This window comes from Panthera tigris, chromosome A3 (genome assembly GCF_018350195.1).
Source record: "Panthera tigris isolate Pti1 chromosome A3, P.tigris_Pti1_mat1.1, whole genome shotgun sequence".
Lineage (NCBI taxonomy): Eukaryota > Metazoa > Chordata > Mammalia > Carnivora > Felidae > Panthera > Panthera tigris.
The window spans coordinates 22,690,228-22,715,546 of NC_056662.1; the positions used below are offsets into that span (position 1 = coordinate 22,690,228).

General features: G+C 47.1%; 1 protein-coding gene and 1 long non-coding RNA gene across 2 annotated transcripts in view; one reads left to right on the plus strand and one right to left on the minus strand.

The window, feature by feature from the left end:
- The window catches only part of LOC122237214, a 48,932-nt gene that overhangs the window by 10,633 nt on the left and 12,980 nt on the right, over positions 1 to 25,319 (plus strand). The gene's annotated exons all lie outside the window — the stretch shown is intronic.
- On the minus strand, positions 18,096 to 25,050 carry MYL9 (myosin light chain 9). Its single transcript, XM_042980470.1, has 4 exons — positions 24,946 to 25,050; positions 21,563 to 21,772; positions 19,639 to 19,800; positions 18,096 to 18,785 (listed from the first exon to the last, which is right to left on the minus strand). The coding sequence occupies exons 2-4, from the start codon at positions 21,744 to 21,746 to the stop codon at positions 18,613 to 18,615; spliced, it is 519 nt and encodes a 172-aa protein (XP_042836404.1). The 5' UTR covers positions 21,747 to 21,772; positions 24,946 to 25,050; the 3' UTR covers positions 18,096 to 18,612.

Below are 25,319 nucleotides of genomic sequence, written 5' to 3' on the forward strand. Positions count from 1 at the left end.
ACAGAATCCAAAGCAGGCTCCAGGCTCTGAGCTGTCAGCACAGAGCCTGACATGGGGCTCCAACTCATGAGCCATGAGATCATGACCTGAGCTGAAGTCAGACGCCCAACTGACTGAGCCATCCAGGTGCCCCAATGACGAAATGCTTCTACTATGCTCTTCCTAATGCTTGGCAAATAGTAAGGGAAAGCTGCACCAAAAAAATCTTCACTAGTTACATTTTATCACTTCCTACAATTTTCTGTTCTGTGTTTCACAAATCATTGTGTGTGTGTATGTGTGTACGTGTGTGTTTCCTATGGGAAAGACAGGCTTCTATAGTAAATCAAATCAGTACCAAGAGAATACTTAATTTTTGCTTGAAGTAGCAGAAAGCACCAGAGAAACCTGTCATTTTTTGGTGGAGAACAAAGTATATGTCCACACAAAAACTTGTACATGAATGTTCACAGCTGCCTTATTCATAGTAGACCCCAACTGTAAGCTTCCCAAATAGGCATAAGCCGGTGAAAGAAAAAGAAATTGTGTTATACTCACCAGAGAAAAAGAACTACAGATACATGCTGCATTCACAGGAATGAATCTCACAAATAGGCCAAGTGAAAGAAGCCAGACACAAAAGTGAATATTATATGAAGAGGTCATATAAAACTCTAGAAAAGAGAAAGGAATCTATAAGAAGTAGATCAATGGTAGACCGATGAGGACTATGAGGTGGGGAGAAGGGCTGGACCAAAAAGGGGAGTAAAGACATGCTTGCCAACATTAGTTTCATTTTGCACTTAAAGTGGGTATATTTTATTAAAAAGGGAAGATAATGGGACACAGACAAAGCAATAATAAAGGGAAACATGCAACAAATGGTTAAATTTACTCATATGTTAAATTTAAGCTGACCAGCAGCTTACATACACAGTTAAACTGTGCTCTTTGTTCACTGGGTTGTAAATTTACTTTCTCATCATCCCAGATGGAGACATTTTACAGTTTAAGATCTGGATAAACAAAATCCTTTAAGGCCCATGTACCTTGTGCCTAACAGTTTCTTTTTAACTGAAGTGAATTGCTTTCTTAAGGGTGGGTTTATACCTGGCATTATATTTTTCCCTTTCAAAGGCAAGGAGTGTTTCTATTCTGTTTTTGTGGGTCTCTATCCTTAGAGCAGGGTAAGCTGCTTGAGGTTTTTGGCCAGGGCAGTGACATGGTTAGATATACCTGGAAAGAACAACCCTAAACTGCCCTGTGGAGGATGGATGACAGGTAGGTCGGGGAGAATCAGGAAGGCTGGTTAAGAGACTGGGGCAGTTTGTGAAATGGTACGCTTGAAATGTATGCATTTTTCTATATGTAAATTTTACTTCAGTTCTTAAAAATGAGAACAAAAGACAGAGTTGTCCACATGATGTCCAGAGTCCTGAGAAGGGGGCTACAGGCCAGGATGGGAGCAGTGGACAGTGTAGGGACTTGAGTACGGTTCTAATGTAGAATTGACAGGGTTTGAGGAGAAGCCAGGAAACCCAGGAGACCTGGGGGGAGGAAATTGAGTCCTTGAGCACTAAAGATGAGCCTTTGGAGTTGTCGGGGGCCCTGGCGGGGTAAATAAACTTACCCTGCAGCTCTGGGATTCCGTTAGGATGGGAAGCCGAGAAAAGGCCTTGACCCCATCCTCCAGTGTCATGGCTCATGGCTCAGTCTTCTTGGACAAGTTAGGGAAGGCACAGAGTGACCTTGGGGGAGGCAGTAGCCATCCCTTCATGACCCCTCCTTCATACAGTCTCCTTTTGGATTTGTCTCTTCTCCCAAGTCCATCAAAGGGTGGGGGATTAGTAACCAAGTGACAAGGGTCTGACCCACCTGGGTGTGAATTCTGGTTCTGAAGTTCTGTAACAGTGTGACCCAGGGCAGTTTGCTTAACCTTTTCAGCCTCAATTTCCTCACTTGTAAAATGGGGATAATAATAACCTATTTGCCCCCCTTTCCCCTTTGTAATTTTTTCCTGCTGCCATGTAATGTGCCTGTGTTGTCCACGGGAGGAGGTGCTGCAAAGTGTGGCTCCTGGTCACCCTACACTAAAGAAGCTCCTGAGGGTTCAGTGGGCCTGGGGCCACCACCAGCCCCATGCGCATCTTAGTAAGGGAGGCACTTGGCAGGTTTATAGGCAGCTGGCATCCCAGGAAGCATATTGGGCTGGGAGTTGAATTCTCTGTCCCAAATTCTCTGGATGACCTTGGGCGACCCCTGGTGGGATGTGTGACAACACACAACATCCAGCAAGGATGGGTTTTGCAGCTTTGTGCCAGATTTTGCTGATCTGTTTACTTTTGCATAGGTACCAGGTAGCAGTTCCTTCAGTACATTTTTGCATTATGGCTTGCTTTTATTCACTTGGATGCAGTCCTTGTATTCCCTTTTGCACCATTGTACATATGGAATAGTGTATTTTGTTACAATGTATCACTATTCATTGATGGCATTTTTTCTTAGTTTTTGGGATTTAAACATTTTATTTTTTATTTTATTAAAAAAATTTGGGGGGCGGGGGCACCTGGGTGGCTCGGTCAGTTAAGCCTCTGACTTTGGCTCAGGTCATGATCTCACAGTTTGTGGGTTGGAGCCCCATATTGGGCTCTGTGCTGACAGTTCAGAGCCTGGAGCCTGCCTCTGTGTCTCCCTCTTTCTCTGCCTTTTCCCCGCTAGTGCTCTCTCTCTCTCTCAAAAGTAAATAAACACTAAAAAAAAACTGTATAGTAAAAAAAAATTTTTTAACGTTTATTTTTGAGAGAGCAAGACAGAGACAGAGCACAAGCTGGGGCTGGGGAGGGGCAGAGGGACAGGGAGACAGAATCTAAAAGCAAATTCCAGGGCCTGAGCTGTCAGCACAGAGCCCAACATGGGGCTTGAACCCATAAACCATGAGATGATGACCTAAGCTGAAGTTGGACACTTAACTGACTGAGCCACCCAGGTGCGCTGGGATTTTAAAAACATGTTTATTTCTTAATTTTTAGAAGAGAGTGTGAGTGGGGGAGAGGCAGAGAGAGAGGGAGACAGAGGATCTGAAGCAGACTCCACGCTGACAGCAGGGAGCCCGACATGGGGCTCGAACTCATGAACTATGAGCTCTTGACCTGAGCTGAAGTCAGATGCTTAACTGCCTGAGCCACCCAGGTGCCCCGGCTTTTGGAATTTCTGTCCTTTGCAGAGCTTCGGTATTGCTGAGAGAATCCTCTGAACTGTATTCGTATAACCAGTGTTTTTTCCTATAAAACCACTTTAAAGTCACATTCAATATGTGTATTTTAAAATTCATTTTGTGTAATAACTTTAAAAAAATAGAGCTTTCTATGTACCAGGTACTGTCCTATGTACTTTATAAACTTATTTAATCCTTGTAACAACTCTTTCACGTGCAAGTTATTATCTCCATTTTATAGCTGAGAAATTGAGCCTCAGAAAGATTCAATAACATGCTCGAGTTCATACAGCTAATAAATGGCAGAACCAGGATTGCAACCTAATTTTGTTCTCCTGACTACTCTACTGTGTTACCTCTGACCTCAAAATGGTTTTCCCAGAACCTTTCCAAGTAAAGTCAGGATGCATCGTATGTACTTGTGTATCTTATAAGCCAATAAACAGGTTACATTCAGCTATTAGCACCATAACTTAACCTCAGGTCTTACCTTTGGTTCCTATTCAGGATGATCTCGGTCCCCCAGAGCCTCATTTGTAAAAGGGGGGGGGGCATGGGGGAAGAATTATATGCATTGTTTTAATGTTTGATTTCTATACATTTATTTCCTCAGATTTATTTTGATACATAAATAAGGTTCTAGCATGACCCCCCACCCCCCTACCCCCAATCCACTCTACAGGATTTTGTACACACAGTAGGCCTTCTGTAAGTGTTCTGGGGATGAAGATAAGACCAAGTTCCAGGGAAAGTCTATCTTAACCCTTCTGGGAAGTTAATTTCTAGCCAGGGGAGAGATGCTGGTAATTTCTACAAGTTAATAGAGTTAGGTCCCACGTTAGGTGATTATGTAAAGTAACTGCCAGCTTCACAATGACTGATGAGGCTGGTTCTGTTTTCATTTATTTGGCAGATGTGGTGGAAACGGAGACCAGTGGTCTGCCCAAGCAGCTCGGTGGCTGTATGTGAGGGTGAGGCAGGGGTGTGGTGAGGGGGAAGGTCATCTGGGTGATATCCCTTTTGGTTGCCTCTGGTTACTGCTGCCTTCTGTGTTAGCTCTGCAGAAAGGATTGTTCAGCCTGGGTGCCCAAGAGCCAGCCAGATGCTCTCAAGGGCTCCGTGGGCCTGGGTTGCTGGCACCTGAAGGTGGGATCCTAACATCTTAGAATTGGAGGGACTTTAGGGGGCCTCAAGAGGCAGCTGACATCAGGAAAGCAGACTGAGCTGGACATTCTAAGTATTCTGTCTGAATCAGCTGAGTGACCTTGTGCTTGCCACTGCCCTTCTCTGGTCCACAGCTGGGATACTGAAGACCCTGTTAGCTGTCATGTTCCGTGATAGAAGTCCAGCCTTTCCATTTTATGCATGAGGACACTGAGGCACAGAGAGGGACTGGGATTTTCCCATATGATTTTACAGCCAGAGGAATTCTTAAAAAGATCCCTTTCTTGGTCAGTGGCATAGGAAGTGCAGGGGCCCTCGCATCAGATTGCCTGGTGCATTGCAATTGCTCATTAAGTATAGGTTATTATTTTATTGAACAACATCCTATAACAGTGATTGAGTGTGGGTCTTTCTCTAGTTATATGACCTTGCCCCAAATAGGTAATTTAACCTTTTCCTGTCTCATTTCCTTAGGGTGTGAATTGGGTTAATAACAACCTCTCTTTTGGGGGGAGTTGTATAGAATAAAACGTGATTATCCATGTATAACACAGGGCTTGGCACATAGCCCCATAGTAAGTGCTCCGTAAACACTTGTCCCTGCGTGAAACCTTCAGGTGGTTTCCACAGCACTTTAGAGTCCTGCCCAGACTCCCCAGGGTCTACAGGGCTCTCAAGGCATCACTTGGCCCCTGCCTACTTCTTATCTCCCACCAGTCTCAGTGTCACTCACTCCACCTTGTGCCATGTTCGTGTCCACTTAGTGGGTTTTGTTTGTTTTTTCACCCTTGCTATTTCTCCTGATTTCAGCTTAAGCGTCACCTCCTCAGGAAGGCTGTCCCTGATCACTCTGGACTGGTCTCCTGCCCCTCTTACCCATGTTAAGTTTCCTACATCCCGCTTACTTGAGTTTGTAATGACTGTTTTTGTTGTTATTGTCTCCCTTGGCCCGTGGTGCCCTGCTTTCTGCACCGTAGAGTTGCCCAGCACCTGGCACTTCCTGTAACAGGCTTGGAATAGATGCTTGTTGGTGTCCGGCACCCAGTCTCCTGTTGATCTCCTAGTGCCCACTCCTGTGCCCCTCCCCTACTATATAAATCCAGTCTAAAATGTTTTCTTTGGATCCTTGAATAATGTATGAACAGTCCCTTGAACAATCCTATGCTGGTTTTATTTATTTATTTATTTATTTTTTTAAATTTTTTTTTAACGTTTATTTATTTTTGAGACAGAGAGAGAGAGCATGAACAGGGGAGGGGCAGAGAGAGAGGGAGACACAGAATCCGAAACAGGCTCCAGGCTCTGAGCTGTCAGCACAGAGCCCGACGCGGGGCTTGAACTCACGGACCGTGAGATCATGACCTGAGCTGAAGTCGGACGCCTAACCGACCAAGCCACCCAGGCGCCCCTCCTATGCTGGTTTTAAAACCCCTTGCATGGTTTAATATTTCATGTAAGGGGTGCCTGGCTGGCTCTGTCGATGGAGTGTGTGACTCTTGATCTCGAGGTTGTGAGTTCGAGCCCCACATTGGATGTCGAGATTACTTAAAAAAAAAAAGTCTATACTGTATGTTAACTAACTTGAAAATAAATTAGTAAAAATAAATAAATAAAATTGTGGGGTGCCCGGATGGCTCAGTCAGTTGAGCATCTGACTTTGGCTCAGGTCATGATCTCACAGCTTACGAGTTCACGCAAGGGAAACAAAAGCAAGCTTTTGCACAGCGAAGGAAACAATCAGCAAAACTAAAAGGCAACCAATGGAATAAGAGAAGATATTTGCGAAGGACGTATCAGATAAAGGGTTGGTACCCAAAATCTATAAAGAACTTATCAAACTCAACACCCCAAGACCAAATAATCCAGTGAAGAAATGGTCAAAAGACATGAATAGACACTTCTCCAAAGAGGACATCTAGATGGCCAACCAACACATGAAAAAATGCTCATCACTCATCATCTGGGAAATACAAATCAAAACCACAATGAGATACCACCTCACACCTGTCAGAATGGCTAACATTAACAACTCAGGCAACAACAATAGATGTTGGCGAGGATGCAGAGAGAGAGGATTTCATTTGCATTGCTGGTGGGAATGCAAACTGGTACAGCCACTCTGGAAAACAGTCTGGCGATTCCTCAAAAAATTAAAAATAGAACTACCCTATGACCCAGCAAATGTACTACTAGGTATTTACCCAAGGGATATGGGTATGCTGTTTTGAAGGGGCACATGCACCCTAATGTTCATAGCAGCACTATCGGAAAAGCTAAAGTATGGAAAGAGCCCAAATGTCCATCGATGGATGAATGGATAAAGAAGATGTGGTGTATATATACAATGGAGGATTACTCGGCAATCAAAAAGAATGAAATCCTGCCATTTGCAACTATGTGGATGGAACTAGAGGGTGTTATGCTAAGTGAGATTAGTCAGAGAAAGACAAATATCATATGATTTCACTCATATGAGGACTTTAAGATACAAAACAGATGAACATAAGGGAAGGGAAGCAAAAATAATATAAAAACAAGGAGGGGGACGAAACATAAGAGACTCTTAAATATGGAGAACAGGGGGTTACTGGAGGGGATATGGGAGGGGGGATGGGCTAAATGGGTAAGAGGCATTAAAAATCTACTCCTGAAATCATCGTTGCACTATATGCTAACTAACTTAGATGTAAATTTAAAAAATAATAATAAAAGAAAAGATCTTAAAAAATATATTATGCTAAAGTTATTGGACAGTAGCTCTCATTCTGTCCTCCCCCCACCCCCCACAGCATTTTTAATATCTACCCATGTTGATGCGTGAATGTTGATTTAGTTCATTGCTCGGTAATACTGCCTGGTGTTGTGTAGCATGTGCTCGTCATGTTTCACTATCCACTCTCCTCATGACAGACACGTAGGTTCTCCCAGCACCCTGCTCTCATCAAGGCTGCTTCAGGTGACATCTTGTCTTGCCCCTCCTGGGTCTTGGCACACATTTCTCAGTGGAGTTGCTGAGCCACGATGGGTTTACTTGTTTCCAGGTACAGGCAGGTGTCCTCCTGCATGAGTGCCCCAGCCTGCCCCCCACCACCTGGTATATGAGGAGCCTCCCTCTCTCTATCTTTGCTAATGTTTGGTATTATGTCTTGCTCTAATGTTTGGCAATCTGATGAGTTTAAAGTGGCCTGTTTCTGATTTGCTTTCTGAACACCAGTGAGGTCGTTCTATTCTACTTGTTAGCTGACGTTTACCTTTTGTGAGTCTCCTGTTTATATGCTTTGCCCATTTTCCTATTATGTTTTTTTATAATATGTTAGATATTCTTTGTTACATTTTAATATAAAAACTCACCCTTTAAAAAAATGAGTTGTAACATATACAACCATGTGATCACCACCATAATCATGATTCAGAGTGGTTCCGTCATCCTCCAGAATTCCCTCATGCCCCCATATAGTCTCTCTTCCCACTCCTTGCCCCTGTCCTATAGTTTTGCCATATGGCCTCTGAATCTACTTCTTCTTCTTCTCTTTTTTTTTTTTTTTAGCATAATGCTGTTGAGATTGACCCATGTTGTGTATTGGTAGGTGGTTCGTTCCTTCTTATTGATGAATAGCATTCATTGGATAAATGTACTTCATTTTGTTTACCATTTGAAGGATATTTGGATTGTTTCCAGATTTGTCAATTTGTTTCTGATAACCTTGACACTTTTGAAGAGTACTGATCATGTATTTTGTAGAATGACAGAGAGTCATGTCTAATTCCTTGTACATTACACCTGGAGTTTTGGAGGACATCCCATTGGGATGCTCAATGGACTTAACTTGCCAGAGCCAATTACACTGTTGTCTGTGATGGAGGTCTCATGGGTTTTAACCATCGATGAAACTATATCACTGACTGTTCCCTGCCCCCCCCCATACCACCACTCTGTCTTTTTCTTTCTTCCCTCCCCTCCCTCCTTTCTTCCCTTCTTGTTTTGTTTTCAGACTCTGTGTTTTGGTTTTAGTTCTTGTCCAAACTATTTCCCATTGTTGGCAGGAGTAATTAACAGTTGGTTTTATGGTCTATTTGTTGATCTCTTTTTTCTGAGAGAGACCACCTATGTGTGAGAGGGCGAGGGGCAGAGAGAGGGAGAGAGAATCTTTTTTTTTTTAATTTTATTAAAAAAATTTTTTTAATGTTTCTTTATTTTTGAGATAGCAGGGGAGGGTCAGAGAGAGAGGAAGGGTAGGAGCAGGGGAGGGTCAGAGAGAGAGGAAGACACAGAATCTGAAGCAGGCACCAGGCTCTGAGCTGTCAGCACAGAGCCCACTGTAGGGCTCAAACCCATAAATGGTGAGATATCATGACCTGAGCCAAAGTCAGGCGCTTAACCGACTGAGCCATCCAGGTGCCCCTAGAGGGAGAGAAAATCTTAAGCAGGTTCCGTGTTGGCACTGCAGAGTCTGACTTGGGACTCGATCTCACAACCATGAGAGATAATGAACTGAACCAAAATCAAGAATCGGACGCTTAACTGACTGAGCCACCCAGGTGCCCCTATTTGTTCATCTCTTTATAAGACAGTGGGGGTCTGTTCTTTGTCCAGTGGGAGATGTGGGAAAGTCTCATTTGTTAGTAGTCTATTTTCTTTTTTCGTAGTTTGCTTGCCTATTTGCAAGCTCAAGTCAATTAAGAAAATGTTGAAGGAATTAAGAAAGCACCGAAAGGAGAACAGCCCATCAGGCACCTGGGTGGCTCAGTCGGTTGAGCCTCTGACTTGAGGTCAGGTCATGATCTCATGGTTTATGAGTTCGAGCCCTGCATCAGGCTCTGTGCTGACAGCTCAGAGCCTGGAGCCTGCTTTGGATTCTGTCTCCCTCTCTCTCTGCCGATCCCCCACTCATGCTCTGTCTGTATGTCTCTCTCTCTCTGAAAAATACACAAACATTAAAAAAAAAAGCCTTTGAAAGAAAGGAGAACAGCTCATTGAGGCAGTGGATTTTTGTGTTCTTGGTTTACTTTGGCACATGGCTGTGGTTGTAGAACTAAAACTGAAAGTTTCAGTGTGTCTGTAGGAGTCTGAAATATTTTCCTACTTTGTAGTGTGTTAATAAGTTAAATTGTAACATGTCTGAAATTTAAGGATGTTTTGATTGATTTATCAGACCTAGTGGGGTTTATATGAATAGAAGGAAATAGAAACATTTACAGAAGATAAAGGGTTTTTTTGTTTGTTTTTCGCACCGGTGGGGGCTTGAACTCATGACCCTGAGATCAAGAGTTGGACACTCAATTGACTGAGTCACCCAAGGCACCCCAAGAAATAGAAGTTCTAATAGTTTAAATGTACTAGACTTTGAAAAGAATACCTTACAAAAACCTTAGAAGAATTTTTTTTTTTGGAATAGTTACTATCTATTTTTTTTTTAATTTTTTTTAACGTTTATTTATTTTTGAGACAGAGAGAGACAGAGCATTAATGGGGGAGGGGCAGAGAGAGAGAGGGAGACACAGAATCCGAAGCAGCCTCCAGGCTCTGAGCCATCAGCCCAGAGCCCGACGCAGGGCTCGAACTCACAGACCACGAGATCATGACCTGAGCTGAAGTTGGACGTTTAACCGACTGAGCCACCCAGGTGCCCCAGTTACTATCTATTTCAACAGCTTTATTGTTACATAATTTACATACCATAAAATTCTCCCATTTAAAGTGTACAATTCAGTTAATTTTAACATATTTAAACTAAATTTTTTAAAAACATTTTTAATAAATTAAAAAAATTTTTAAATTATTTTATTTTATTTTATTTATTTTTTTAATAACAAATGAAATTCAGTAGCTACTTCTTAAAAAAAAAATTTTTTTTTAACGTTTATTTATTTTTGAGAGAGAGAGACAGAGCATGAACAGGAGAGGGTCAGAGAGAGAGGGAGACACAGAATCTGAAACAGGCTCCAGGCTCTGAGCGGTCAGCACAGAGCCCGACGCAGGGCTCGAACTCACGGGCCATGAGATTATGACCTGAGCCGAAGTTGGACGCCCAACCGACTGAGCCACCCAGGCACCCCATTAATTTTTTTATTTCAGAGAGAGAATCTCCAAGCAGGCTTCATACCCAGAGCAGAGCCCCAACTTGGGGCTCAGTCCCAAAACCCTGGGATCATGACCTGAGGTGAAATCAAGAGTCGGATGCTCAATCCTGACTGAGCCGCCGAGGTGCCCCCAATTTTCACATATTTAAAGAGTTGTGCAACCATCAGCATAATCAACTTCACTCCCCATCTGTGCCCTCCCCACCCCAGCCACAGGCCAACACTGATACACCTTATTCTGTATAGATTTGCCAGTTTGTGACATTTCATATAAATAGAATCATGCAATATGTGGTCTTTTGTTAAGGACTTTTGACTTAGCATAGTGTTTTTGAGGTGTATCTATGTTGTAACATGAATCAGAACTTCATTCTTTTTATTGCTGAATAACATCCTGGTACATGGACAGACCATATTTACTTACCCATCATCAGTTGATGGACTTCGGGACTGTGTCTGTTTTTTATCTGTGTTGAATAATGCTGCTATGAACATTTGTGTAGAAGTTTTGCATGGATGTATGTTTTCATTGTTTGGGTATATACCTAGGAGCAGAACTGCTGAGTCGTATAGTAACTTGGTTTAACCTTTTGAGGAACTGCTGGACTATTTTCCTATGCAGTTGCACCATCTTAAATGTCCTCCTACAGTGTGTGAGTGTTCTAATTTCTCTACATTCTCCCCAACACTTGTTATTTTCTGGGGTTTTAAAATTATAGCCATTAATTTCCTTAATGCCTAATGATATTGAGCATCTTTGCATTTGCTTACTGGCCATTTGTCTTCTTTGGAGAAATATCTATTCATGTCTTTTACCCATTTTTATTTTATTTAATTTATTAAAAAGATTTTTTTTAATGTTTACTTTTGAGAGAGAGAGAGAGAGAGAGAGAGAGAGAGAGAGAGAGAGAGAGAGGCAGAGAGAGAGGGAGACACAGAATTCGAAGCAGGCTCCAGGCTCCAAGCTGTCAGCGCAGAACCCAATGTGGGGCTCAAACCCACAGACTGTGAGATCATGACCTGAGCTGAAGTCAGATGCTTAACTGACTGAGCCACCCAAGCACCCCTAATTTATTAATTTTTTAATCTTTATTTTTTTTGAGAGAGAGAGTGCACCCGCACACGTGCACACAAGTGGGAGAGGGGCAGAGAGAGGGAGACACAGAAGCCGATGCAGACTCCAGGCTCTGAGCTGTCAATACAGAGCCCAACACTGTGCCCGAACCCACAAACTGTGAGATCATGACTTGAGCCAAAGCCAGATGCTCAACCAACTGAGCCACCTAGGTGCCCCCATTCATGACTTTCCTAATATTAAAACATCTTGAATTTCTGGGGCGAATCCAACTAAGTCATTATTTATTATCTTTAAAAAATTTTTTTCTTTAAATGTTTTATTTATTTTTGAGAGAAAGACAGAGTACAAGTGGGGGAGGGGCAGTGAGAAAGTGAAACACAGAATTCAAAGCAGGCTCCAGGCTCTGAGCTTCCAGTACAGAGCCTGACGTGGGGCTCAAACTCATGAACTGCGCAATCATGACCTAAGCCGAAGTCAGATGCTTAGCCAACTGAGTCACCCAGGCCTCCCCCTCCCTTTTTTAAATATACTGTTAGATTTGGTTTGCTAATAATTTATATAAGAGTTTTGTATCTATATTCATGAATGCAACTGACATGTTATTTCCTTTTCTGATAATATTTTTGTCTGCTTTTGGTATCATAGGGATGCTGAAACAATCTGTGTAAGCTCAGGGTGGTCTGTTCCTTGAAAGTTTGGTAGCTCATACCCTATAAAATTATCTGGGCCCAGTGTCATCTTTGTGGAAAGATTTTATTTTATTTATTTTTGTAATTTTTTTTAATAAGTATTTTTTCTTGAGAGAGTGAGTGTGAGCAGGAAAGGGACAGAAGGAGAGGGAGAGGGAGAATCTTAAGCAGGCTTCATGCCCAGCGCAGAGCCTGACAAGGGTCTTGATCCCATGACCTTGAGATCATGACCTGAGATGAAATCCAGAGTCAGATGCTTAACTGACTGAGCCACCTAGGCACCCCAAAGATTTTATTTTTTTAAAGATTTTATTTTTAAGTAATCTCTACACCCAACGTGGGGTTTGAACTCACAACCTCAAGACCAAGGGTCTCATGCTTTACTGACTAAGCCAGCAAGGTCCCCCTGTGGGAAGATTTTTAACCACTGCTTCAAATTCACCAATACTTAGAAGAAAACTTTGGCTTTCTTTTCCTTTTTTTTTTTTTATTTTCAAAAATTTTAATTTCAGTATAGTTAATAGAGTGTTATATTAGTTTCAGGTGTACAATATAGTGATTCAACAGTTCTATACATTATTCAGTGCTCGTCATGTTCAGTGTACTCTTAATCTCCTTTACGTATTTCACCCATCCTCCTGCCCACCTCCCTTCAGTTTGTTCTCTGTAATTAAGAGTCTGTTTCTTGGTTTGTCTCTCATTTTTCCCCCTTCGCTCCTTTGTTTCGTTTAAATTCCACATATGAGGAAACCAATGGTATTTGTTTTTTCTCTGACTTATTTCACTTAGTAATATACTCTCGAGCTCCATTCATGGCATAGCAAATGGCAAGATTTCTTCCTTATGACTGAATAATATTCCATTGTATATATATACACCACATCTTCTTAATCCATTCAATTATTGATGGGTACTTGTGCTTCCATAATTTGGCTATTGTTTTTTTTTCACATTTTTATTTATTGATTTATTTTTATATTTAAGAGAGAGAGTGTGTGCACATGAGTGGTGGGGGTGTGGGGAGGTGAGGGGCAGAGGGAGAGAGAGAGAATCTTAAGCAGGCTCCATGCTCAGCACGAAGCAGGACGTGGAGCTTGATCCCAAGGCCCTGGGATCATGACCTGAACCAAAATCACGAGTCAGATACTCAACTGACTGAGCCACCCAGGCATCCCTCTTTTTTCCTGTTTTTAATGTTTTGCTCTTTTATTTCATTCTGAGTTACTTCTAAGGCTCTGCTATTTCAGGAATTTGTTCAGTTTAAGTTTTCAAAATTGTCTTTTTTCAATGTTTATTTATTTTGAGAGAGAACATGTGCATAAGGGAGAGGCACAGAGAGAGAGAGAGGGAGAGAGAGAATCTCACATAGGCTCCATGCTCAGCATGGAGCCTGATGTGGGGCTCAGTCTTATGACCGCGAGATCACGACCTGAGCCAAGATCAAGAGTCAGATGCTTAACAGCCACCCACAAACCTCTAAGTTTTCAAAATTGTTAACGTGTAGTTATTAATAATATGGATAAATTCTTGGATTCTTCTTTGCCTCTTGTTAGTCTTAGCTCCACCCTGGCACAGTTCTTTTTCAAGTGCTACTTCCTTCCCTGTTACTAGAGGGATACTTAGGGGCTCGGGTGGTTTCTACCTTTCATCTCAGGGTTACCCTGAGGCTCCAGATAAAGAGCCAAGACTTCCAACCCTCCCAGAACCTGAGTTTTGCTTTGGGTTGCTGTTTATACCTCCTTCCCTTGATACCTCCCCACTTCATCCACTGGAGCCCAGCCATGGCCCTATGGGATCCTTTGTGTTTGGGTGGTGTTTATAATTCCCTTAACCTCCCTCTGCTTCTTTAGAGTCACTGGGTTGGTAGGGGACAGAGCCAGAGCTCAGACTTTTTCTCATTCTTAGGAGCTGCAGGCCCTTTAGTTGTGACCTTAGGCTTTTGCACCAGTGGTTTCCTTTTCCTGATTGAACCTGGCCTGATTTATGCCCCATTTCACACTTTCTCCTGGATCCTTGCCTCATCCCCTTACCCTTACGATGTCCTTGGGTCACTGTGTGATCCTGTCACACTGAACTCTTACTCATAGCTGTCTTGTTTCTGGACAGTCTCCCCCATGACCATGTGAGCTCCTTTAGCATCAGAATTGTGATTTTTCCATTTTGACAGCTCTAGTGCTTAATGTGCCTGGCACATAGTAGGTGCTGTCTACATATGTAAAAATAACCTACTCAGCACTCACATTCATAGCAGCCACATTCACAATAGTGAAAAGGTGGAAACACCTCAAGCATCCTTGGACAGATGAATAGATAAGCAAAATGGTTCTGTGTGGTTCTGCACGTACAATGGAATGTTATTCAGCCTTGAAAAAGGACATTCTGAGGCACTGGGTGGCTCAGTTAAGCATCCCACTTTGGTTTAGGTCATGGTCTCACAGTTTATGAGTTCAAGCCCTGCATCAGGCTCTGTGCTTACAGCTCAGAGCCGGGAGCCTGTTTTAGATTCTGTGTCTCCCTCCTTCTGCACCTCCCCCGCTCGTACATACTCTGTCTCTCTCTCAAAAATAAATAAACATTTAAAAAAGATTTTTTTTAAAAAGGACAGTCTGACTCATGCTAAAATGAAAATTAATCTTGAGGAGATTATTAATGTGAAGTGAAATAAACCAGAAGCAAAATGACAAATACAGTGATTCCACTTATGTGAGGTACCTAGAGCAGTCAGACTCAGAGACAGAAAGCACAAGAGTGGTTGCCAGAGTCTGAGAGGAGGGGAAATGGGCAGTTGGTATTTTATGGGAACAGAGTTTCATTGGAGGAAGATGAAAAGGTTCTGGAAGTAGATGGTGGTCGTGATTGCACAATAGTGTGAATGTGCTACTGAACTGTACAATTGAAAATGGTTGAGATGGGGGGCTCCTGGCTAGCTTAGTTTGTGGAGCATGAAACTCTTGATCTTGGGGTCCTGAGTGGGAGCCCCACGTTGGGGGTAGAGTTTACCTAAAACAAATGGTTGAGATGGTAAACATTATGTGTATTTAAAAAAAATTTTTTTAATGTTTATTTTTGAGAGGGAGACAGAGTGCAAGCGGGGAAGGGCAGAGAGAGAGAGGGAGACACAGAATCTGAGGCAGGCTCCAGGCTCCGAGTGTCAGCACAGAGTCCGACGCAGGGCTCGAACCCACAAACCACGAGATCATGACCTGAGCTGAAGTCGGACGCTCAACCGACTGAGCCACACAGGCGCCCCTATGTGTATTTTTTTTAATGTGTATTTATTTTTGAGAGAGAGAATGGGCAAGGGGCAGAGAGAGAGAGAGAAAGAGAGAGAGACAGACAGACAGACAGAGGATCCGAAGTGGGCTCCGTGTTGACAGCAGACATGTGGGGCTTAAACTCCTGAACTGCGAGATCATGACCAGAGCCAAAGTTGGATGCTTAACCGACTGAGCCACCCAGGCGCCCCAACTTTATGTGTATTTTACCACATAAATATACCACATAATTTTACCACAAAATTAAAAATTTTAAAGCTTTTATTTATTTAAACCCACCAAAAGGTATAATTTTTTTTTTTTTTTTTTTTTTTTAGAGTGTGCAAGCTGGGGAGAGGGGTGTAGGAAGAGAGAGAGAATCTTAAGCAGGCTCCACACTTAGCATGGAACCCAACACGGGGCTCGATCCCACAACTCTTGGATCATGATCTGAGCCGAAACCGAGTTGAATGTTTAACGGACCCAGGCACCCCTTAAAGATTTTATTTTATTGTATTTTATTAAGAAAAAATTTTTAATGTTTTTTTTTTTTTTTTTTTTGAGAGAGAGAGAAAGAGTACAAGCAGGGGAGGGGCAGAGAGAAAGGGAGAGACAGAATCCGAAGCAAGCTTCAGGCTCTGAGCTGTCAGCACAGAGCCTGATGTGGGGCTCGAACCCATGGACCACAGGATCATGACCTGAGCTGAAGTGGGACGCTTAGCTGACTGAGCCACCCAGGTGCCCCTATTTTATTTTTAAGTAATCTCTACGCCCAACATGGGGCTCAAACTCACAACCCTGAGATCAAGAGTCGCATGCTCTAACGACTGAGCCAGCCAGGTGCCCCTAGTTTTCATGGATTTAAATGCACCAGTCTTTTTCTTTGTGGCTTCTGAGTTTATGATAGACTTTGAAAGTTCTGGGCATGCTTCACTGTTACCTGTAAATGTTGCCTGTAAGAGATAAAACAGTAGCTGCTGCTGCTTTTCTAAAAAGGTGTTAATATTTTAATAAATTAGCTCATAAATGGAAAACTGCCTTCTTCCTGGCTCCTGAATATGCTACATGCATTCCTGCTCCCAGACTTTGTCCAGGCTGCTTCCATACCCTCCTAGCTCTGCTCCTGCACATTCCTCCCGCCTGCTGGTCCTGCCTTTCCACACACAGAACACTTACCTTGTCCCATCCTCTGGATCCCGTCAGGTCAGCCTCAGGCCAGCTCAGAAACCAGTGAGGGTGGATGAGTTCTGTACCCTTACACCAGGTGTGAATCTTTCCCTCTCTCGGGGTGAAGGGGGAGTAGGCTTGTGACAGGAATGCAAACTGGGGGGCAGAGTGCAAGGAAGCTTGTTTCTAACCACATCCCTGCCTTCTTCCAGAAAGGCTTTTGGTGCCAGTGACTCTACAGAGTGACCTGTGACCCTGGAGTCCCAGGAGGATGCCCAGAACCTGCTCCTTCCTTGGGGCTAGCTGCAGTGAGCAGGTAGTCAGGCTAAAGACCCTCCATCTGGGGCCAGGGTCAAAGGCATGGTCCACGGAGTCTGTCACAGTATGTGGGCCTGGTCAGAAACTGTTTGCAGCTGGCTGCATCCAGAGTAGAGATCAGGGACTCATGGGGCTCAATTTGGAGGCCAGAGAGGGGTAGTTTCATGGTCAGCTCTGACCAGGGCCTGACTGGGAGGGGCCTGGTCTTGAGGTGGGGCAGAGGTTTGTGGGAAGTTAGACCCTCCTCGGCCAGTACACAGTCCTCTTAGTGCTCAGCACTCCCTTGGCTCTTATCTCAGACTTTTGCTGTGTGCTGCGGCTGGCTGGCTGGGGGTGATCTTTAGGGAGGCGTCAGGTCAAGCCAGGCCCAGCAGCTGTTCCCCAACCTTTGCTGGGGTCAGGTGGGATGTGTCTAGCCCAGGCCTGAGCCCTGTGGAGGATCTAGAGGCTGGGATTCAGCCCTCCCTATGTCCCAGATCCACTGGGTGACCTCAGGCAGTCCTTGCTTCTCTTGGCTATCTGTTCATTCAACCAGTATTTCTGCTCCTTAAGCCCCAGGCACTGTTGTCAGTGTCCCCACCATTCACGTGTAACAGAGATCCCAGGTTCGCTCACCTTGTGTGCGTGTGGGATGTAAAAAGCTGGTCTTGTGGCTGAACTGACCCTCCAGATGCAGAAGGCACAGCCCAGAGCACACCTGGTGGCTGCCTGGAGCTGACCTCAGGGAATTCCTTAAACCCATTCATTCCCACCTTAACCTCGGAGCTACTGGGATGCACTCTTCTCACTGTTCCCGAAGCCTTCCTGTTCTTCCAGGACCATCTGGCTTTCCAGGAACATTGAGGTGTCCCTGGTGATCCAGGCTATAGTCCTGAAGACTGGGCGACCTTGACCCCTGACCTCCCGGTGCCCCTGAGATATCTGTGGTGATTCCTGTGGGTCCTCCCCACTCAGGCCTCTCCTTCCCAGAAGGACTGTTTCCCTCAGCACCTCTGTCTGCTCCCCACTCTGGTCTGGTCTCAGCTGAGTCTTTCCCTGGCCAGGGGAAGGTAGGGGTCTGGGCAGCCACTGGGGACAGGAGAGGGCAGGAGGGTGTTTAGGGATTAGGAGCTCCTTTATTTCACCCCAGCAGCAGACACACAGACCCAAAGCAGTGCTCAGACTTCTATTAGAGATTCTGCCTCCCCTGGATCAAATATCCAGTTTACATGCATCTTCTGGATCACACTCCTGGTGGGGTGGGCTGTGTTCTGGTGGCTGGGCAGGGCACAAAGAAGGGGTCTGGAATCCTGTCCTCAGAGAAGGGACCTTGGTGAGGTTTGTGTTTGTGGCAGTGGCTGGGAAAGAGCTGTCTTGTCCTACATGGGGGTACATGTGAAGTTGTGTCCCAGACAGGACACGGGGCTTGTCCTGCGGGGAAAAGCCCATGAGGCCCAGCTCTCTAGGAGACGGTCCTCTTTCGGAGGGTCACAGTGCAACACCTGCCTCATGTTGGCTATGTGCCCCCTGCCTGGCACTGCATGCTCTCAGCCTGTTCCTCCACTGTGAGCTGGGCCCCTAACCCCTCAGAGGGAGGATCCCCTGAGAGGGTCCTGTGGGGTCACGGGCATGGAGCTGGTGTACAGTGAGGGTGGGGAGCAGGTGAGTGGGATAGGGGCCTGGGGCAGCCTAGTCATCCTTGTCCTTGGCCCCATGCTTGAGGATGCGGGTGAACTCCACATAGTTGAAGTTGCCTTTCTTATCAATGGGTGCCTCTCGGTACATCTCATCCACTTCTTCATCTGTGAAGCGGTCGCCCATGGTGGTGAGCAGCTCCCGTAGGTGGTCCTCGTGAATAAAACCTGGGGGCAGGGCCAGGGTCTGTGAGACAAAGACTCAAGCTGGGACATGCCCAATACCCCTACCCTGAACCCCAGTCCTTGCAGACCTTGTAGTGGGGGAAGGACCAGGAGAAGACACAGCTCTGGCCTCCAGCCAGTTCAAGCTTCCCAGAGCCCCAGAGTGAGGGTTCTGTGTGTTTCTGTAGGGTACTTGGGGCTGTAAGTATGGGGGGCTGGGTATGTCTCACTTTAAGAGCATGAGCCCTAGAGTTCCACTGCCTGTTTGCATGCTCCTCCCCCTTCTTCCTGGCTGCGTGACCATAAGCAAGTTCTTAAACCTCTCTGTGCCTGTTTGACCTGGAAATCGGGGATGAAAATATGCCGCCACCCTGGTAGGGGATTATGAAGGTAGTGAGGAAAATGTGAATGTACTTGGGCCTGTGGCCCCTGAGAAACGACTGAAGTCACCGCTGCCAGCATCATCCTGGCCCGTGTCTGGGACAAACTATTTGTGGGACGCAATCCCTTTGGAAGATTTGAGGATGGGGGCTGGTTTTTGTACCTTGTTGGCCAGAAGGGCCTAGAATGATTTAGTTTCTGGGAAAGTCTAAAGTGGGGGCAGTGTGCTGGGCCAACAGGTGAACTCAAGAAGTGGGATGTCTTGGTGGTTGTGGGCTCTTGTGGTCTAGCATTTGGGGGAAGAAAACAAGGACAGGGCATGGTTTGGCCGTGGAAACCAGCAGATGCGGGATTTCCATTCTAGCCTTTGGGGACAAGTCCCAGCACAGCCCAGCCCCACCTGCATCCCCGTGGGCACCCTGGGTGAAGTGCTCAGACCCGGCCCTGTCTAGGCCTCCACCTGGAGGCTGCTGACCTGAGGCCTCCTCGTCGAAGCAGGCGAAGGCATTTCGGATCACATCCTCAGGATCTGTGCCGTTCAGCTTCTCCCCAAACATGGTGAGGAACATGGTGAAGTTGATGGGCCCCGGGGCCTCGCTCATCATGCCCTCAAGGTACTCATCTGTGGGGTTCTTCCCTGTGGCAGAGGGACATTTGTGCCTGCTGTCACTGCCCTGTCCCCGCCCACCTCCCTGTCCCCTCCCTTCATGGCATGTTTGAGTCCCATAGGCAGGAGATAATACATTTTGTAAATTGCACAGCATCTTGCTGGAGCAGCCCGCTTTCTGACTGCTCCCTCCCCTGGGCCCTCCAGGCTGCCCTGGCCAGCTTCCACCTCTGGTCTAATATCCGTGACCTCTTAAGTGTAGGAGTCACCATTTGCTGACTGCCCATGGTGTCTGCTGCCCCACATGCCTCACTGCTTTAACTTTCATCATGCTGTGAGGTCAGCATACTCACCCCAACTTCACAGGTGTGGGACCTGAAACACAGAGGTGAGGCCACTTATCCAAGATCACACAGCAAGTAAGGAGTGGAGCCAGCATTGGAACCCAATCAGCTAGACCACAGATTCCAGGCACAGTGTTGAAAATGGTTAAACCAGTGAGCTGTGGTGTCACAAAGACTGGAGTCTGAATCCCAGTTTTGTGCCTTGGTTTCCCCCGCGTCTTAGAATTGTGAAATAGCACCAGTGGTTGTAAAATCATACAGAACAATTGGCACAGCCCCATACTCAAATCAACTGCTGGGTTCAAATCCCAGCTGTACTACGTAGTAGCTGTGTGATCTCAGGCAAATTATTTACCCTCTCTGAACCTCTGTTTCCTCATTTATAAAGTGGGAATGATAATCACATCTACCCAGTAGGATTGCTTTGAGAGTTAAGATACATGCACAGCTTCTTCTTATTTTATTATCTGCTGCTGTTATTTTTAAACTGGAGGATGATGTTCTTAACCAGAAGGCCAGGACTGACCTGTGGCCCACTGACATGAGCTACAAATAGGAATGCAGGTTTTTCTGGGTAGATGGCCCACGAGGGGGCAGTGTCTGATGTCAACAACCCTCCAACTCAGGGTTGCCCAGTCCTCTCCCCAGACACCCTGGGCGTGTGTGTATACAAGGGCCACAGTCACCATTGCACAGGAAGGGAAATGGGCTCAGAGCAGGGCTGCCCAGCTGTGAGGGGCAATGCCAGGGACTAACTCAGGTCTGTCTCTCCCCAGAGCTTGGGGCTTGACCTCCACAGGCTGCCTCCTCCACTGCCAGAGGCTTCCTGTCTTCCCCAGCCAGTGTCTGACCTAGACGCTCTCACCTGGATGAAGGAGGTGCCAGGAACTGATGCTGAGAGTAGTGTTTGTGGCTAGCACATGGGAAGGATGTGAGGGCGGGGCCACAGACTAGGGAGGTGGTATCTGGAGGCTTGGCCTCTGGGTGTTAGTTTCCCCATCTGAGCAGTGGTGAATTGTACTAGGTTCCTGAGGAAGTCGCTGGAGTGAGAGAGGCTCTAAGAGCCTGACATGGGTGACTTCTGAACAAGGGGAGGCACTTGGCTTCAGTTTCCCCATCTGTACACTGGAAAGTCTGTATAGTTAAAACTTTCTTTAGTTGCTGATCCTTCGCTTTAAATGAAGTGATACCAGGCACCCCTACCACAAATTTGCCTGAGGCAGCACTGCTCTAGAGTGAGCCTGTCTGGGTTCAGATCCAATGTCGAACTGCTCTGTGCCTCAGTTTCCCTGTCTGTTAAATGGAGAAAGTAATGGCATCTGCTCTCCAGGGTGGGTACCACATGTCACTACATGGGACGTACTCTATAATGAGCAGCCCCACTGCCTGCCTCAGTTGCAACCCTTGCGGGGCCCGCTTAGACCCCACCCACCCCCATCCCTGCTCACCCAGCGAGGCCAGCATGTCATGCAAGTCCTCCTTGTCAATGAAGCCATCTCGGTTCTGGTCAATCATATTGAAGGCCTCCTTAAACTCCTGGATCTGGGACTGGTCAAACATCGCAAAGACATTAGATGTGGCCCGCTGTGGCCGCTTCTTGGTGGTTTTGGCCTTGGCTCGCTTGCTGGACATCTTGGCTTCTGGTGGGTGGGGCTTCCCTGCAGGAAGTGGGTGTCAGGGGAAGAGCTTATGAGCCTGGGCCAGAGACTCTTCCTGCCTACCCTAGACGGGCTGTCAGTGCTTGGGCCTGGCATTCAAGGCCTCCCATAGGCTTGGGGCTCCTGTCATCCAGCTCATCACAAAAGCAGACAGGCATGGGCTCTATGTGATCATAAACAACTTCTCTACCTCTCCCAGTGAATTTCTTCATCTGGGAATGGGGACATGAGGAATGCCCAGCAGTAGGGAATCATTGACTTAGTGCCTGAGAAGCCACTGGAATGGTGCCAGGCACAGAATAAGCTATTTTTGCTGTGGCTGTTTGGGTAAGATTGGGTTTGTTGCCAACCTGTCCTTGCTTTATCTCTTTTAATCCTTAATAGCATTTACACTCTCCATCTCTCTCCCTCCAAGTGACAAGGTGGGTTGAAATGTGGGAGGTTGTGAGGCTCCCTGCCAGCTCCTCTGCCCCTGGCAGTATGGAGCTGGATCAGTGGCCCTGCATTCTTGACATTCTTGTCCTCTCCTCCCCCTCCTCCTCCTTCCTCCTCCCTATCCCTCTGTTCTGGATGTTCTGGAAGGCCTATGCTCTGGGCAGTGTTCCCTCCCTCAACTTGCCCACACTTGATCAGCCCCTTGGGTGGATGATAGACCTGATTTGGGCCCTACTCCTTATTCTTACTGCTCAGTGCTTAATAGGGGCATGAGGCTTCCCCAGGCTGAGAGCCCCAGCTTCTTGTCACTCTTGTTTAGACCTGGCCTCCTAGCCTCTAGCTAGTCTCTCCCATCCCATATAGATCCAGACCTGTACCACCTATCACTTCACCTTGAAGCCCTTGAAGGTTCTTGCCTCACTCCAGAACAAGTCTGGGCCCCTGAGCCTGGCATTCAGGGTCCTGTGTGAACCCCTCCAACCCTTGTCTGACTGAGCATGGCACCCCTCACTGTGTCCCTCTTGCCATCCATGACCCAGCCATGCTGGACCTCTGGATGTTCCCCAGACACCCTCAGACTTTCCTCCTTAGTCCCTCCCACTGAACGCCCTTCCTTTTCCAGCCTAGTTCTTGAGACACCGCCTTGGGGAGCAGGTCCCTGACCCTTGCTTTGACAGTAAGCACCTAGAGGTCTCTCTCTCCCTCCCCTGATGTACTAATAGGCTAATAGATGCTTGTTTAATTAAAGCTGTGATGGCAACTGCAGCCAGTCTACTTCTCCCACTGTACAGATGGGGAAACTGAGGCAAAGCACAGTGCTCTTTCCCTTAACCCTTGTCATGGCTCATGGGGACTGTGCCCCTGAAGACCTAGTGCTATGTGCCCTGCAGCTGGGGCTCAGTACTTAGGACCACTGCCTGCCTCTCTCCTCTGCCCTGAGCCCTTGGTCCAGGGCCTGCCTCCAGAAAGCCTTCTCTGCCTGTTTTTAGCCCCAAGTTGTATGGTTATGAATGCCCCTCAAGCTGTCTGTTGGCCTCTATCCCATGCCCCTGTTCCAGTCATCTCAGACTCTATCCCACGCCCCTGTTCCACTCATCTCAGACTTTGGTCTTTGAGATCTTAAATGCTGAGCAGGGATCCTGGCCAGCCCCAGCCCTTCCCCAGGACCACAGCCATCTGTAGTAATGACAGACTGCTGCTGTGTTCCACTGGACTGACACACCTGGCCCTGGGTGTTTCTCACAGGGTACAGGGTGGGTAGACAGAAGCCCTTCTCACTCATTAGCTGGGCGGGAGTGAGATGGTGGCATCAGCAGGGCTTTAGTGCTCTGAGGGGCCCAGTCCTTCCTGAAGCCCTCTGTTTTCTGGGAACTTTGACTCACAGAACCCATAGAAAGCCAACAAGTAGCCCAGTCATGAGATGCTGTGATGGTTATCATCACTGTTGCCATGGCCCTCCTGTCTGCAAAGATCTATGCAGATGGAGCTGGGAGGAGAGAGGAAGCCATGGCCAGAGGTAGGAATGGCTGAGATCTCACCCACTGCTGTGATACTGGCTGGGCCCTTCTGTCTCTGTGGCTTCCCCTTCCTCATCTATCCAGCACTGAGCTTTAGGGTTTGTCCATCCCAGCAATCTTGGGAAGCAGGGTGAGGTTCCCCCCCACCCCCCTGCCCCCGCCACTGTGCAGTTTAAGAACTAATGCCCAAGAAGGGAAGTGTTGTGCCCATGAGGGGGGTAGAGCCCAACAGGCAGCCAGGATGCTTGGGCTAGGCTTGGGTCAGTGGGTGGTAATGGCCAGCCCTTGGTGCCCTTGATGACTGAACACAGAAGGAAACACATACCCTAAGAGGCTCCTGGTGGTGGGCCTACTACAGCTGAGGGCTCTGGGTGACTAGAGGCGGTTTATAGGCTTGGTTGAGGAAACGGGGTCAGGGACAGGCTAGTCCCTTAGCCCTGGAACCTGTTCCTGGGGGTCCTAGACCCTAGGGAATCAGATCTAACTGGTATTTGGACTGGCTGCAACTAGGTGACATCTCCCTCCTTCTGGTGCCTGTGTCCCCCATTATCTCTTGGTTCCTATGGCTGGTGGTGCCAGATGCCTTGCTAGTAAATTCACCTCCTCCCTGGCTGAGTGATCTGACTCCTTCCTCAGAGCAGTTAGAAAGCTGGGGAGGATCAGCAGGGATTGAGGTCCCCTGGCCCAGGTCCCAGTCTGGCTCCAGAGCCCTTTGACAGACCCTTCCCACCCAACAGGCACAGACAGTTGGACAGATGGCCTAGTGCATGAAAGTCTCAAGTGCTCTCACACAGCATTGGTGTGTGTGGGGTGGGGTTACCCTTATCTCATCCCTCTCTCCTGCCCCAGGAGATAGGGGAGAGGACACGGATGCTCTGGAGGGGGTCTCAAGGAGCCTGTCTGTGACACACATGGGTTTTCTGGGGCAGGGAACACAGGTGACCACAACTCCCTCCCCTTCTGGGCACCCCAGAGCTCTGGGCTTGGCGTCTGAAACTCCACTGCAAATGGGAAGGGCCTGGACAGTGTTCCCTCACCAAAGGAGCACAGGCTCCCAGAGCCTAGAACAGTCTCCCTACTGCCCAGCCCCGCCAGAGTCCGGTCTGACCCGCAACTCACAGCCCCAGCCCCATGACGGTTGTCCTTGCCGAGATCCTTGGCTCCCTGTCCGTGGGGCCTCACATCGCCTACCCTAGCCCCCCCCGCGGCCGCAGCTCCCACCTGGTGCGAAGAAGGTGCTCGCTCTCCGCGCTGAACAAGTGCGGGGCGCGGGCCCTCGGTCCGGCTCCGGGCTCGGTGGGCGGGGCAGCACCGGCCTTACAAGGCAGAAGAATGTGTGCGCGGAGGGGCGGGGCAGGGCGGCGCACTCGCGAGGCCTTATTTGGCCTTGACTCACGGGCGGGAGGCGGTACGACTTCCCAGAGCGGGCTGGGGACGTGACCCCCGGAGGAGATGCGGGGGGAACAGTGGCCCCCTCTCCCCTGATTGTCACAGGAGGGGGATTTATTTGGGCCGTCCCTTCCTTCCTAGTGAGACTGGCAGAAGGACATCCAGGATCTTCAGTTCTGAGATCTTACCCCCAACTTTCCCCCAAA

Bases quoted from the DNA above. Each gene is read 5' to 3' on its own strand.
- MYL9 (XM_042980470.1), bottom strand. From the start codon at position 21,746: ATGTCCAGCAAGCGAGCCAAGGCCAAAACCACCAAGAAGCGGCCACAG. The intron at 19,801-21,562 runs GTGAGCAGGGAT...CCTCTGCCACAG, and splicing joins TGACATGCTGGCCTCGCTGG to GGAAGAACCCCACAGATGAG. The intron at 18,786-19,638 runs GTCAGCAGCCTC...CCCTGCCCCCAG, and splicing joins CTTCGACGAGGAGGCCTCAG to GTTTTATTCACGAGGACCAC.